This window comes from Crocodylus siamensis, chromosome 2 (assembly GCF_052110815.1).
Source record: "Crocodylus siamensis isolate JL-2025a chromosome 2, ASM5211081v1, whole genome shotgun sequence".
In the NCBI taxonomy this organism is placed as follows: Eukaryota; Metazoa; Chordata; order Crocodylia; family Crocodylidae; genus Crocodylus; species Crocodylus siamensis.
The window spans coordinates 226,200,576-226,215,701 of NC_143396.1; the positions used below are offsets into that span (position 1 = coordinate 226,200,576).

At 47.4% G+C, this 15,126-nt stretch overlaps 1 protein-coding gene across 1 annotated transcript in view; it reads right to left on the reverse strand.

The window, feature by feature from the left end:
- Positions 1–10,070, reverse strand: part of MED6 (mediator complex subunit 6) — a 28,659-nt gene extending 18,589 nt beyond the window's left edge. The window contains exons 1-3 of the mRNA XM_090033253.1: positions 9,997–10,070; positions 5,839–5,998; positions 4,737–4,828 (exon numbers count right to left, since the gene is read on the reverse strand). Coding sequence (XP_089889379.1) covers positions 4,737–4,828; positions 5,839–5,998; positions 9,997–10,018 — 274 coding nt within the window. The 5' untranslated portion in view covers positions 10,019–10,070. The remainder of the gene's footprint in view (positions 1–4,736; positions 4,829–5,838; positions 5,999–9,996) is intronic.
- Between the last annotated feature and the right edge of the window lie 5,056 nt (positions 10,071–15,126).

Here is a 15,126-nt window from a genome sequence, read left to right on the forward strand (position 1 = left end):
CATTTCTTTTACCTTTAACCTCAATACATAGAAGCAGACACAGCACATACTAGATGGGTGAGAAAAGAAGTGCTGTGTAAAGCGTTACTAATAAGATATGAAACTAGCTGAATCCACTCAACAGAGGAGCCTCGTCAACAGAAAAACCTCGAAAGCAGTACAAAAATTGTTTTCTTTCAACCAGACTACTTGGCAAGAATATATAAAACATGCAGTCACGAGAGTTAAACTTTGGTGTTCACGCGCACACTATCACTTGATTGGATAGAATAGTAATTTAGTTAGTAGATGATTGGGTATTCTTACAAGCACGAGCTAATCACGAACTAATTCTGATGTACTAACAAGGTATAAAATAGTATTATAACTGGTAGGCGGGGTCCCTCCTCAGAGGCACCTCATTGCAGCAAATAAAGATTCTGTATCTGACTTTGGATATGTGCTCTGAGTGATCATTGCCCCAGCCTAGAGTGAACTGCACGTGGCTTTAACAGTGTAATTCGTAACACTTAAGTCAAAACGTTGTAACTTGGAACCAATTTACAAGCAGTTGTAAAGTCAAAAAATGACATCAAAAAGTTAAAACGGTGTCAATTTATAACATTGTAAGTGCAAAACTCTGTAACAAAATGTAAGTTGAAGACTTCCTGTATAAGTTTGTTGTTTTTTTTAAAAGCATCTCAACAAAAAATAAAAATTCCGATTAAATAAAAAAAATCCAGTTTACATAAAAAAAAATCCGACCTTTCAAAAAAAAATGTTGATTTTTATCCACCCTGGTGACCACCCTAGGACCGGTAGATATAAAATGGGAGGGGGGGGTGTATTTTGTTTGCCTTGCTTGCATTATTTTTATCTGCTATCATTGTGTATCAATAAAATTTGCCTACAGGCAGTCCTTGACTTGCAACGTTTCAAGTTACAATGTTTATAAATTGACGCCATTTCAACTTTATGATGTCAGTTTCGACTTTACAATGCAACACCACATAAGCGAACAAGTTTGCGGTGTCATCCATCTCCCTGGAGAACACCTGTCCAAACTTCCTTGGACGCTTTCTTTAAGAAAGCAGACAATACTCCAAAAAAACCTGCAGCCAAGATCCCTTCAAAAAGTCCAACCAAGAGCCCTTCAAAAAGTCCAGCAAAGAAGTCCTTTCAAATCAATGATTGCTATTTACAATATAAATACATTAATGTAGCTATATTACTCATCTATAATTTACTGAGTACAAAATTCTGGGCTATCTTTGGTGAAAATAGGGTATTGGGCCTTGGTTCAGGAATCCATTCATAACATTGTTTCCTATGGGAAAATCAGTTCCGAGTTACAAAGTTTCTACTTGAGACAGGGGGGCTTTCAGGAACCAATTGTGTCGTAAGTCTGAGGACTGCCTGTATCATCAAATAAAAAGGTTGTGGTTGGTCTGAGGGTTTGGGTTTGCCCGGAACAAGGTATCTGGGTCATAAATTCAATGCCAACAGTTGCCCCAATGTGTTTAAGGGCAAAAGCTCCTCCTCAGTGCACCCTCACAGATGTCGCATCCAGCTTTGCTCAGATACTGCTCTGGAGGCAGCCACAGGAAAGGAACCTGCCCTCTGGCCTCCACTGCTATTCCAGCATGGACAAACGTTTACCCAATGTAAGCTAGTGAGAAAGAAAAAGAGATTCCCAGCCTTCCCTTCCCAAAAACTAAGCAGCAAAGCACTGTCATTTTCTACAGAACAGCAGCACATGTTATTAGGGCTTCCCATTTTATATTTTTTCATAGACATTAGGGCTGGAAGGGACCTCGGGAGATCATTGAGTCCAGCCCCCTGCCCAAAGGGCAGGAAGTCAGCTGGGGTCATAGGATCCCAGCAATATAAGCATCCAAATTTACTCTTGAAGGTGTTCAATGTAGGTGCTTGAACCACCTCCGCTGGCAGACTGTTCCAGACCTTGGGGGCTCAGACAGTAAAGAAATTCTTCCTTATGTCCAGCCTGAAACGGTCTTGCAGGAGTTTGTGACCGTTCAACCTCGTCATCCCTTGGGGCGCTCTGGTGAACAGACGTTCCCCCAGATCCTGGTGGTCACCCTTGATAAACTTATAGGTGGCCATCAGATCACCCCTGAGCCTGCGCTTTTCCAGGCTAAAGAGTCCCATGGCTCTCAGCCTGTCATCGTAAGATCTGTTTTCCTGACCTCTGATCATGCACGTGACTCTCCTCTGGATTCTCTCAAGCTTCTCCACATCCTTTTTGAATTGTGGAGCCCAAAACTGGACGCAGTACTCTAGCTGCGGCCTCACCAAGGCCGAGTACAAGGGGAGAATGACGTCCCGGGATTTGCTCGAGAAGCATCTATGGATGCACGCCAGCATTTTGGTCGCTTTTCTAGCCGCAGCATCGCATTGCAGGCTCATGTTCATCTTGTGGTCAATGATGACCCCCCAAGTCTCTTTCTTCTGTAGTGCTATCCAACGTAGCACTGCTGAGCCTATAAGGATGCTGCAGGTTTTTCCTCCCAAGGTGGAGAACCTTGCATTTTTCGATGTTAAACACCATCAGGTTCTTGTCTGCCCATTTGCTGAGCTTGTCCAGGTCAGCCTGGATCACCCGCTTGTCCTCTGGCGTGGATGCTTTGCCCAAAGTTTGGTGTCATCGGCGAACTTGGCCAGTCCACTCCTGACTCCAATGTCCACATCATTAATGAAGATGTTGAACAGGATGGGTCCCAGGACAGAGCCTTGAGGGACCCCACTGGTCACAGGGCACCACGAGAAGTGACTGCCATCGATTACAACCCTCTGGGTCCAACCACGGAGCCAGTTTCCCAGCCAGCTTAGTGCTGTTCTAATAAGGAGTAATTAAACTTTTAAAGCCACGAAGGACAAGGTTGCAGCTCTAAGTCTCTAAAGCTACTCCCTTGATTTTTATTCACAGATCTGTCTGACAGAAACACTCTGCAAAGTTTCCTTTTCAGGTCATAAGTGAAAACAACTCTGTGGCCCAAGAATCAGCTAAATTGTAGCAAAGGGAGGAGTCTAATTTCTGCTTGCTCTGGAACAGACGCATTTTATTCCTTTTTATTGGTAATTAATCCCCCAGAGCTAGTTTGGAGAGTCTAGACTTACCTGGGAGATGAAAGTCATCACATGCATTGAGACTGACAGTGCTGGTACAGACACGAACCACTGCAGTCCCAACTAGGATAATGGATACATGTCCAGGAAACATGTTTTACAAAGAAAGTTAGAAAGAACTAGTCATTTAGTCTGGAGAAGATAAAACTGAGAGGGAATGTGATACCATATAGAAAGAGAAGGGTGCCTGACTATTCTCCATGGGAAGATACACAGGGGATAGGATAAGTAGGAAGGATCTGAAGTTGAAACAAATGAAAATTAGATTGGATTAGGAAGAAACGTCTCAGTGTGAGGGAGGTAAAGCACTGGAACAAGCTGCCTTGAGACATAGTAGAGGTTCTAACGTAACCATACATCTGGTTTTTGCTGGGATAGGAGCATTTTAAACACCTGTCCCTGTCATCTTGTTGGTTTCTTCAAATGAAGGAGGAGGAGCTGTAGAGGTCTCAGAAAATGGGGCAAAAGCATTCATCTGAAGAAACTGATGAGATGCCCGAGCGACATGCATCATTCCACTCCCCACCCCTGGGCGGCCAAGGCTTTTTACCTTGCCTGTATATTTCATTCCCAAAACATTTATTCTAAATGATCCCAAAGTGATTTACAGATTATGTATAGTAAATGCAGAACACAGTTCACCCTGCAGTTAACTATCAGAAGATTACTACAAGCAAATTTAGAACAAGAAATACAAAATCCAACTCTATGTGACTGGGGCCGGGGGTGGGGGTAGAGAGGGGAATGCAGTTATTTCACGTGGACCTTTGGCAAGGTGCAGGTAAATTCTTTCCTCTTGCTTAGGATGCCATGGGATTCTTTAATAACCTGAAAGGTTAGTTTTTATATCTACACAATCTCCAATACCTCAATGCCATCTAACATCGCAATGGAGTGCTGGTTCAGTACTGACTCAAGTTGAACTCTGTCACTTGCTACATCACCAACACTCAAATCTGTAGTAACCTGTTTTTTCCTGGAAAGTTTCCTACTCCCATGTTTATATGGCCCTACTTAGCATGTTCAGTCTGACAGATCACAGTTCAAGGTGGTAAACCTGCAGAATAAAAACGCAATTATGCAACTAGCATTACAAATGTTCCCCTCACTCTAATCCATGGAAAGCAAGGGTTTCCAGACAGCATGGTAACCACTCAGAAATGATTACCATTAAATTCAATTTGTACTAGTCAACCTCATGCAAGCACAAAATAAGCCTTATGTTTAGCTATTTAAACCAAGAGTCTTATGTATAGCATAGCATAGCACAGGAATAGAGCATAGCGCATACTAATAAGTACCAGCTGCCCACAGGAAAATATACTGCAAAGCAGCACCTTCTCTCTGCATTATAAGCATTTTGCCACAAGAGGGCAATCCCAAGCTAGTATCAGAGTGCAGACCACCCCACCTCTGGGGCAACATTAAATTTGAGTTGCGCTGACAGAGTATTTTTGAACAGCATTAGATGTATCATACTCTCTCTCAAATAAAAAGCTAGATTTAAAGATATTTAAGATGAGGGGAATCATATGAACACACATACAGAGCAGAAATATAACCAAAAAAGACTAACTGTAATCAGAGACAGAAACTGTGAGCAACCTTACCTTGTGTAGGAGACTGTCTTTGCTGCTTTCGAATAATGAAGAGAATGGGCTCTTGAGCATGAAGGAGGATATACTCCACTCCAATCATCTGACTGAAAGGCAAGTGACCAGAATAAATATATTTAGTCATCTGAGAGTGAATATATAGGATGTGAAAACTCACTGAGATGTTACAAGGCCTGGAAACTGTGACGGGCTATGAGATCTTTCATGCCATTAAATCTTTCCAGGCTAAACATCAAAACCTAGCTTTGGGCTCAAAGAATGTTAAGAAATCCTGAGCTCAATCTCTTGGCAAACTGGTTAACAGAAGAATAAACAAATGGAAACTATAGCTAGCTACAGATGATGCTTACATTTGGGAGCCAAGGACCAATGGTACTGACCAGAATGTGTGCAAGGGGATACACAAAAGCTCCTTCCCAATCACAGTAAATGAACATCACTTTGCCAATGAGCATCTTGCCTAATCTACGTGATCCCTGCTGTTCCATTTTTTGATCCACAAACAGTGGTCAAAGAACTTCACTTGTGCCTGCAGCTTCATACCAGCTACTTCTGCCTGGGCTCTCTCCCAAAGCAAGAAAATTGCACAATGTTGATAAATAGCCACTTGTGACTAGTTGCCTATGCAGCTCATCTCCTTTGTGGCCTGAATTTAAAAAAAGTTATAGCAGCCATGTGAAGAGCTATTCTAATAATGATGCCTAATTCAGGTTAGTGGGAACTACCACATTAAGTGATATATAGCATATACATACTTATTTATATTTCTATAGACAAGCTTGAAGTAGCTAACTTAGATTCTGTTTATCTTACAAAAAATATAACATCCAATTGCAAAACACGGCTATATCATTGTTCCTGGACATCCTTGTCAATTTCCTAGGAGAAAAAAAAAATAGCTTTCCAGCAAACAGACTTTTTCACATCTCCCAATATGGATGCGCCAAGACCCCTTTGCACATAGCTGCCATGTCTCCCAGGAGTTTCACCAGGATACCACCAGCATCCAAAAAAGTACAGGACAAAGCTCAACCAGAAAGGAGAGAAAATACAGTTCAACTTCTCCACCACTTCACCACTCTTTACAGAAGCTTACTTCAAGTGCTCCAATGTCAGCCGTTGCATTTTGACTACTTCATTGTTACATGTCCGGTCATAGAATGGATTACTCCGCTCCGAGAAGTAGTCCAACACGCTTCCATTGTTTAATATTGGAATCCAGGAACTGTCAACCCAAGAAATCCCTAGGAGGTTATCTGGGAAGAAGGGCAGAACAATTACAGATTCCTGAAAGGACCTACTCAGTAGAACTTGGCACCCCTCCACACACACATTTTCAAAAGACAATGTATGCATATCACTATATTCAGAATTTTGACCAACCTCCTCTGCCACCCTCTCCCAAGCATTTTTCCAAGCAGCTCTCTTACTAGCATATCTCATAAGTATATTCTGTAAATGTTTCCCTATTTAGAAATGTTTCACTCCACATAATATTTTCTATTTCTTTCATCTTCAGCTAATACATGAAGATACGGTAATCACACAGATACCTTTAGTTCTCAGGAATGTTAGTAGAGAAAAACAGTACTAGCAGGTTACATCATGCATGGACTAAAATATAAGCTGTAGCATTTGTTAGTGGAAGAGAGGTGGACAAAGCACCTCTCTCTGTTTGAATCTAAGTAAACAGATTGTCTAAAGTTAGAGCCAGTCATTGAAAAGCCTGGGAGACAAGATGCCATGTTTTATAAACGTGGCCAGACTTAGGCATACACGTATATCTTGTGAAAATGGATTCCAGGAGGAAATCATGTCACTGACGATAGGTGAAAATTTGCAGGAATCAATTAGTCAGGACAAGATCTTGCCTGCACTGAAACCAACGGCAAAATAATGACTGCAGTACAGTCAGAATGGGAGTCCTTAATATTTATCTATATGACATCTGTTCATCAATGAGTAATGGTGGATATTGCAGTTATTCTTCTGATTGGTGGTGCATCTTCTCTTATGGCTGCAAAGACCAATGCTAGACTTGCTGGTCCTGCTACAGTGGTCACAGGTTGTACATGACATTAGGGGTGACTGTACCAACTGGTCACATTTCTGTTGTAATGTGAGTGACCATTTCTCACCGTGATGTTGGACTCCATGATTGAGAAGGGAGTGCCACACTGTCCTGTCTCCTGCTAAGGCCTCCCAAAGGTCTGCATCAATTCCAAAAGCCTTCATATTCTGCTTGCAGTAGCACAATTTAGGGTGCCCTACTCTTCTCTTCCCTTTAACATTATTATAATTACTAGAGCAATACAGACATTGATGTATATGTTCCCAGCAATTATAGAATAAGAGATTTTAAACCTGGCTCTGCCCCTGACTTGCTGCAAGGTTTTAGCATCTCCACAGTTCACTGGGTAAAACAGTGATCTATCTACAACTTTTAAGTCTTCACTGGTTACACAAAGCACAGCAAGTTATTTAAGTGAAAGGAACTCTATGAGACAAATTGCTAATATCCTAGGTATGTCACAATAGAAATGCTGAAATCCCTGCATTTTCCCACCACATGGCAATGACTGTAGAGTGCAGCAGCACAGCAGCTATTGTGTGGTCTACATACATAAGCAACCAGTTAAATGCAAGACAAAAAAATGTGGCATAAATAAAATCTGAATTCAAATCATGATTTGCTAATGTTTAGTAGTTTTCCATTGCTATGCAAAATGTAAAGCATCTAGAAGTTCCCAACTACTTGAAGCCACACTGGCAATGAATGAAATTCTCAAGACCTGGGAAAGAAGGAAATAAAATAATAAGGCATCCATTTTTCCAGAGGGGACAGGGTGGAAAAGTGACTGAAACAGCTGTGAGCACGGCTGAAACCACCTTGTAAGATGAACACCACAGGCCTGCTCCTGCATTATTTGCACATTCCAGACTCATACTACAGTCATTCCACTAAAATATGTTTTGACTTCTATGGAAGCTTCAAATGCGCAAGGAATGCAGAATTATCCACAACTGGGGACTGAATACATAATGAGCACATTATTAACTATACCTAAAAGAAAGTAAACTCAGGTGCACAGCAAACCATAAGTAATGCAACAGAAATACACCTGTAAATAATTCATGTTACAGTGTCAATCTCAGAGCTGTCAGTCTCTTTTGACTACGAACTGAAAAAAAGGCAAACAATATCCATATTTCAAGAAATATGAACGTTTCTCCTTTTTAAAAATCTCTTAATCTACAAGAGGCAGGGCAGGATGGCACCTTATTGACTAATTCATTCAGAAATGCATAAGCTTTCATAGGCAGTAGCCTACTTTGTCAGCCATCCTCCAGAAAAAAAAGAGGGAGCACAAAAAAGATCACCAAAATACCAATATAATTAGAAAGAGGTAGTAAGGATGTTAATCTGAAGTCAGGCAAGGTGCACCTCATAGACTAATTGAATCAGAGATGCATAAGCTTTCATCAGCAAAAGCTCGCATCAGTTTTACTCAAAAACTTCCGTCTCTCATTCTGAGGTGCATCACTACCCTACCTAAGTATATTAGTTGCACCTATTCAGAAAGAAGCATCTTCATTTAGTCTGTATGTCAAATCATGTACTATTTTGCCCTTCTAAAAGGACAATCTTGCTCAATGCATTTAAACGGAGTTTGAGGAATGAACTTAGTTATCAATTGCCTCCATCAAAGTCTAATGGGAGACACAAATGGCACAATGAAATGCACTAAAGTTCAAAGCAAAACAGGAAGCTCAAAAAATCCCAGGGCTGGGTGGGGGTGGAAGTGCAGTGGAACAGCCTAAGCGGTCTCCGTTCCCAAACCTTCCCTCCATGTCACTTGCTCTATCACTGGCACCAGAGTCCTCCCAGTCACTTAGCTCTACAACCTGTAGTGTCTCTCAACCCCACTTTTCAGAGCTTCTGTGGTATAATGAGGGCAGCAGGGCTGGGGCAGCCATCGCAGGCACCAACTTGTGAGAGGCAGGGAGAGGAGGAGTGGCTGCTAGGGCAGCTACCTGGCAATAGTTGCAGCAACCATAAGTTACCTCTACCTCTGTGCCTTGCAACTGTTGTGCAGTGCTACACCTCTGCAGAGCTTATCCAAGTCTTGCTACTTCTCTTTCTAAAATATTATCAATATCCCACCTTCTCTCTCTACTCCCAGAATTACCCTTCTATCTTGGGGCTCTCTGCTTTTGCCTGTCTTCCCAAACACCCATGTTGCCTCACTCAGATCCACAGAAACTATTGCTAAAGATCTTTTATCTCTGATCCACTATTTTGGTGTTGCCATCCCCAACCATCATTTCACTAGCTCAACTCTTCCACTGCCTCAACAAACGTCTGGCCCTAACCTTCATAGCTCGTCACAATTTTGCCTCCCATTTTTAGCTGCCACTAGCTCTTAGTCTGTCCTGCCATGACCTCACCAACATGTTCCTCAAATCACCTGTGCGTCTGCATCTCTCCAAGTCCCCACTCCATCTCCTTTCCAGTGGCAACTTGCACAAGGGACATCCTCTGTGAGCCAATGCATGACACTTAGGATCTCTTCCTTCAAATAACTCATGTTGCAGTGTTAATCTCAGTTCAGACCATGTCTACCACCAGGATGCCCTAAAAATCTCTTCTTGTCCTGTGTCTGGCTTTGGGTCCCCCACTACAGAAAGGATGAGGACAAATTGGAGAGAGGGGCCAGCGGAGGGCAATGGAAATGGTTTGAGGGCTTGGGAATAGGATTTGTGAGGAGACACCGAGGGAACTGGGATTCTTCAGGCACAAAATCAATAGAGAAGCACCTACTCCAGCCTCTCTCAACCCATGGGTCATGACCCAAAAGTGGGTCGCAATATACGAAAGAGTCGTGAACAAACTTTAAAAATGGATTCTCCTTTAAAGGGAAGACGGGCGGCATTTCCCTTGCAGGCTCGCAGAGCTCCATCCGGGAGGCTGGGGGCAGTGGGGCGGGAGTGATGAGGGCTGGCCATCCATGTTTACAAACGGGTCCCACAATGGGTACAAAACAGGTTGAGAACCACTGGACCGGTCGGACCCCCTGCCCACAGCAGGACTAGCCCCAACCAGATCACTCCGGCCGTGGCTTTGTCTGCCCGGGTCTTAAACACCTCCAAGGACAGAGGCCCCCACCCCCTGGGTGAGCAGTCCCAGGGGGTTGTGAAGCCCCCACTCCCCAGGCCACCCCCCGCCGCGGCCGCACCCAGCCCCGGGCCCCACCTCGGATATCCACCGCCGCCATGAGGCCGCTGCGCTTCCGCCCAGCGCAGGGAGCCGCCCTCACTGGGGAGAGCCGTGGAGAGCCGGAAGTGAGGTAGAGCGTCGCTGCACCAGCGAGAGGAGGGCTAGAGCGGGCCCGCCACGGAGGGGAGGGGGTGGGGGCTGGAGGAGTCACCTGATGTGCTGCGGACAGACGAGCCCGTGAAGCGGGGTAGCGAGCGGGGGAGCTTGTTTCGGGGTAAAACTGTCCCGGGCCAGGAGCAGGCACACGGGCAGCCCCTGCCCCGGGGCCCCTGCCTGCTGCTCCCCTGGGGGGCCCTGACTGCACCCCTGCAGGGCAGAGCAGGGGGGCAAGGCCCCCTAGGTCTCCCCTCCCCGGCCTCACTTGGGCATCGCGGCCTGGCCCGCAGGGCTGAGCTCCGAGGAGCCACCAGCCTGCCCACATGCTGCCACAAGCCCAGCAGGACGACTAGGCCACGGGCACCCGTTAGGGTGACAGGGATTGGGGCCCAGGGCAGCCAGGCCAGCAGATGGAGGCTGGGACCTCGGCACCACCACTCTGCGGCTCAGACACCAGTCTCAGCTTAGCCTGGTTTCTCCCATGAGGCCATTAAGGAAGAGGCAGGTGACCAGGAGGAAACCGGAAGCTCCTGGGCCCTGACAGGAGGGCTGTAAGACGCCTCCTGCTTCCTGTGGGACTTGTCTCGGCACCGTCGCTCACGTGTGTGCTCCTTGGACCTCTGCCTTGCTCCAGCCCTGCTCCTGTTTGCTCCTGCCTGATCCCAGCGTCACCTCGGTCCCTTTCCTTGCTCTGTTTGGACTTCCTGGCTCTGATCTACCTTCCTCCCCAGCCACAATGCTGCCTCAACCCTTGGCCTGAAGACCCAGACTGCAACTGCTACCTGGTGTGACCCCAGCCTGCCCCTGGTAATTTGCTGAGTGACCACCTACAGCCTGGTTGGCCCTGACAGTGCCAGCAGCAGGATACTGCCCACCATGGACGCGTCCCGGCTGGAGCTAGTGCAGGCGCTGAATGGGCAGCGCCGCCAGGTGATGGCACTGTTCCTGGCCTCACAGCGCCGCGTCCGCCACCTCCTAGTGACCCTCACTAGCCTGACGGCCCAGCTGTGCGAGCTGTTCTTCCGGACCTGCTCCCGGGAGGCGACAGCAGTTGAAGCCCTCACAAGGCACAGGGTAGAGCTGTGTGGCCTCCTGTCAGCTGGTGACTGTGAGCTACCAGAGGATGAGGACATCCGGGACACGAATCAGGATGGCCTGCTTTGGGACCACCTCCAGACTGTCTACCGCCAGTTCTGGGTACGGGAGAAAAGTGGGGACTGGTGGGAGAGGGTCGTGCTGCAGACATGGGATGACCGGCACTGGCTTGAGAACTTCCGGATGACAAAGGCCACATTCTTGGAGATCTGTATGGAGTTGACCCCAGAGCTGTGGAGGCGGACCACCAATATGCGACTGCCCCTGACCGTGGAGAAGCGGGTGGCCATCGCTATTTGGAAACTGGCAAACCCCAATTGCCACCGATCTGTATCCAACCAGTTTGGTGTGGGCAAATCCACCGCTGGCTCTGCCGTTCGGGAGGTATGTGCAGCCATCAAGAAAGTGCTAGGCCCACGCTTCCTCAGACTATCCGACCCCCAGGAGGTCATTGATGGATTTGCCTATATGGGTTTCCCAAATTGTATTGGTGCAATTGATGGCACACACATCCCAATCCTCTGTCCTCCCCACCGTAGCTCGGAGTACATAAACAAAAAGGGCTATTTCTCCATAGTGCTGCAGGGTGTTGTGGACCATCGTGGGAGATTCACACACGTCACTACTGGATGTGCTGGCAAGGTGCATGATGCCAGGGTCTTCCGCAACTCCAGCCTTGTTCCGCTGATGAGGCGGGGAGCATTTGCCCATGGCGCTTCCAGCATTGAAATCAATGGAGTGACCGTCCCCCCACTGATCATTGGTGACCCAGCCTACCCACTCCTTCCATGGCTCATGAAGCCATACACAGGGCACCTGGACCCAAGGAAAGAACTTTTCAACTTCCAGCTAAGCAACTGCCGGTTGATGACTGTTGAGTGTGCCTTCAAACGCCTCAAAACTAGGTGGAGAACCCTCAATGTCCGGCTGGACGCCTCAGAACGTTACCTGCCAAATATGGTGATGGCTTGTTGTGTCCTACACAACATCTGTGAGACAAGGGGTGAACCACTGGGGGTTGGGTGGGCCGCAGAGGCAGAGAGGCTTTCCCAGCGCTATGAACAGCCAGAGCCAGCACCCCTTGTGAATCACAATCAGCAAGGGAACCTTGTCAGGGAGACCTTAGCTAACTACTTTGCACAGGGACTGGGGTTACAGGTGTGATGCAGGGCCTACCCTTTTGTAATGTGTGTTGTTAGGGGCCAGAGACAATAAAGCCCACTAAAAAAACAAGATGTTTTTATATAACAATCAAATTAACAAGTAAACATTTCAAACTAGAAAAAGGAAGTACCTTCTTATTGAAAAAAGGGTCAGGGGGAAAACTGTTTACATTCCTGGGAAGGCTGGGGGAGCCGGGCAAATAGGGAATTGGATGCATTCAGAGTTTAGTGCTGCTGCCCACCCCTGTGCCACCTCTGGAGGTTTGAGGGGTAAAAAGGAATCTCTTCTCTGGAAGTATTTCTGTCTCCTGAGGAGGGATGGGAGTGAATGCATAGTGCTTGCTACCGCCCCGAGTAAATGAGGTCATGAGGAAGACATCTGACATTTGAGCATTCTTCCTGCATCCTTGAAGGCGTTATGAGGTTGAATGGAGAAATGCTACGGGCTAGCGGGGAAATGTCATAGATGGGAGGGAAGGCCAGATTCCTCCCACTTATGTTCAGTCTGGTGGGTCCAGGGGCCCAGCAATATCTGCTCTCCATTCACAAAAAGATTCTATTACCACCATGACCTTCCTCATCCATTCAGTGACCTTTGAGACTGATGTTTAGCAAGCCACCTGGTCTGGGCAATGCCCCACCGTAGCAGGTGGAATTCCACCATGGGGCATCACTCCTCCACCACTACAGCTCTCCTCTTGGGTGAGTGGCCTGCTATCCCAGCAGCTTCCTCTTTGACCTCCCCCTTCATGCTCACCCTGCACTGTGCATGTGTGAGGTCCTTGTAGCTGCAGGTGTCCAGCTTGGAAGGATAGAAATGTAACAAGATTTCATTGTTCTAACTTTAGCTTCAGAAAGATCTAACATTCACAGAAATTCCTGTGGTGACTTTGCCAGTGTATCTTCCCAGTGGAAGCATTAGTGATGGTAAGTATGCATCTCTCAGATTTTACTGCGCAGGTGTAGCAGGAAGCTTGGTGCTCCTGCTACTTTAAGAGAAGGCAGGTGGGATGTGAAGCAGCCTGCAGGTGTGGCAGGGATTGATTAGAAAGTCACCTGGCCATAACGGGGCCAGGTTTAAAGCATATAAGCCCGGGGCCTAGGCTGGTCAGTGAGTCTAGCCCTGTGAGCCCTGGAGAGGAGCTCTTGTGTACCAGGGCTACAGCAGGGTTTCTTGGTAGTATCTGAGCTGGGGTAAGCAACTCTGGAGGTTTGAGGAAGGGTCCAAGGGGAGGAGGTCCCAACAGGCCTGGGAGCAAAGAGGCCTAGGAATGTGCAATAGTGGGCCTGGGGTTCAAGGGGGAGACAGCTTGAGCCCAGGAGGGGTCAAGTAAGCAGGATCAAGAGCCTGTAGCTCAGCAGGGGTGGAGTTGGAAGTGCTGACACAGTGAAAGGGCCCAAGCCCAGAGGTGGGGCCAAGAATGTAGGTCTGAGCTGGGAGGCTCAGTTGCTGGGACTGAGGCCAGAGCCCAGGAGGGGCAAGTGTAAGCAAGGTAGAGAGCCTGGAGGTCTCACTGGCCCAGGAGTGGGACCAGGACCCAGAGATAAAGGCCAAAGACCAAGGAGGGCCATAGCCAGAGAATGGCAGAGCCAGGGGAGCCTGTAAGTCTCAACTGGCCTAGAAGTGGGCCCAGGGCCTAGAGAGAAGAGCCAAAGACCAGATTTCACAGCCACAGACTAAGGGAGCCAAGAAGCCTGTAGCCCAGGAGGGGCAAGGACTGGGGCCAGGGGCTTGTGCCCAGGAGGAGTGCATGCCAGCAGGGTCAGGGGGGCTATAGCCTGCGAGGGGTTAGGAACAGCTCAGAGAGGGAGGAACAAGTGAGAACAGTGAGGCATGGGCATGGGTATTGGGGAGAACGGAGCCCATATAATTGCCCTTAAGATGATGAGCAGCAACAATAGCACTCATGGCAAGATTCGACTTGGAAAGCCCTGGGGCTTTTTCTGAAATATCATTTCATCAAAGTGTGGCAATTGAGAAGGGGAGATTGCCCTAACAGAGCGACAAGGTTGACAAGAGCTGAGGGAACTCCAGGGGCATCACTGCCACCCCTGGAGCAGGACCCTGTTACATCAAGTTTTTGTCAGCGACTGATCAGTGTGGTGGGGGAAGACTGGGGTAGTGAGTTCTGGAGCTATGGAGTCTTCCAGTGCCTGGGATGCTTGTGAGTCTGTCACCTCTACAAGCCCAGGCTGAGGGATGGGGGGAGCACTGTAGCACTGGTTGTCAGATGGCAACTCTGGAATCTCGGTCTCATGCCAGCTGTCTTTGTTTTGCTGGGGACTGCCACATCATCCTGCATCCCAGAGGGATTGGGTTTCACTGGGAAGCTTTCTGTCCTTGCCCTGGACCTCCTTTCACCTGTCCACATCCATGCATTCAGTCTCACCCACAGTTGGTGACAAAATGCAGCTTGAAGTTGTCAGTGTTGGCAAGGACCCTGGAAAGTTCCTTGCAGAAGGCATGTATGGCTAACCTGATGCCTGAGCAATGGTTGGTGTCCCCTACCTCTGTAATGGTATTTGTGGTGTTTGATCCTGGCCCTACACCACTGGCTACTGCAGGTGGGCAGCCATCGGCACCACAATGGCATTGTAATGTGTTTTGTGAAGGGCCTGCTGAACAGCTTCTTTCCCTCACTATATGATGGCGTTGCAGAGCTCCTCACAGATTGAGCTGGTTAAGCCATAGGAAGCACCTGACATGCTGGTATGCTGGCTGAGAAGTTGAATGTACTGAAATGGAAGGAGG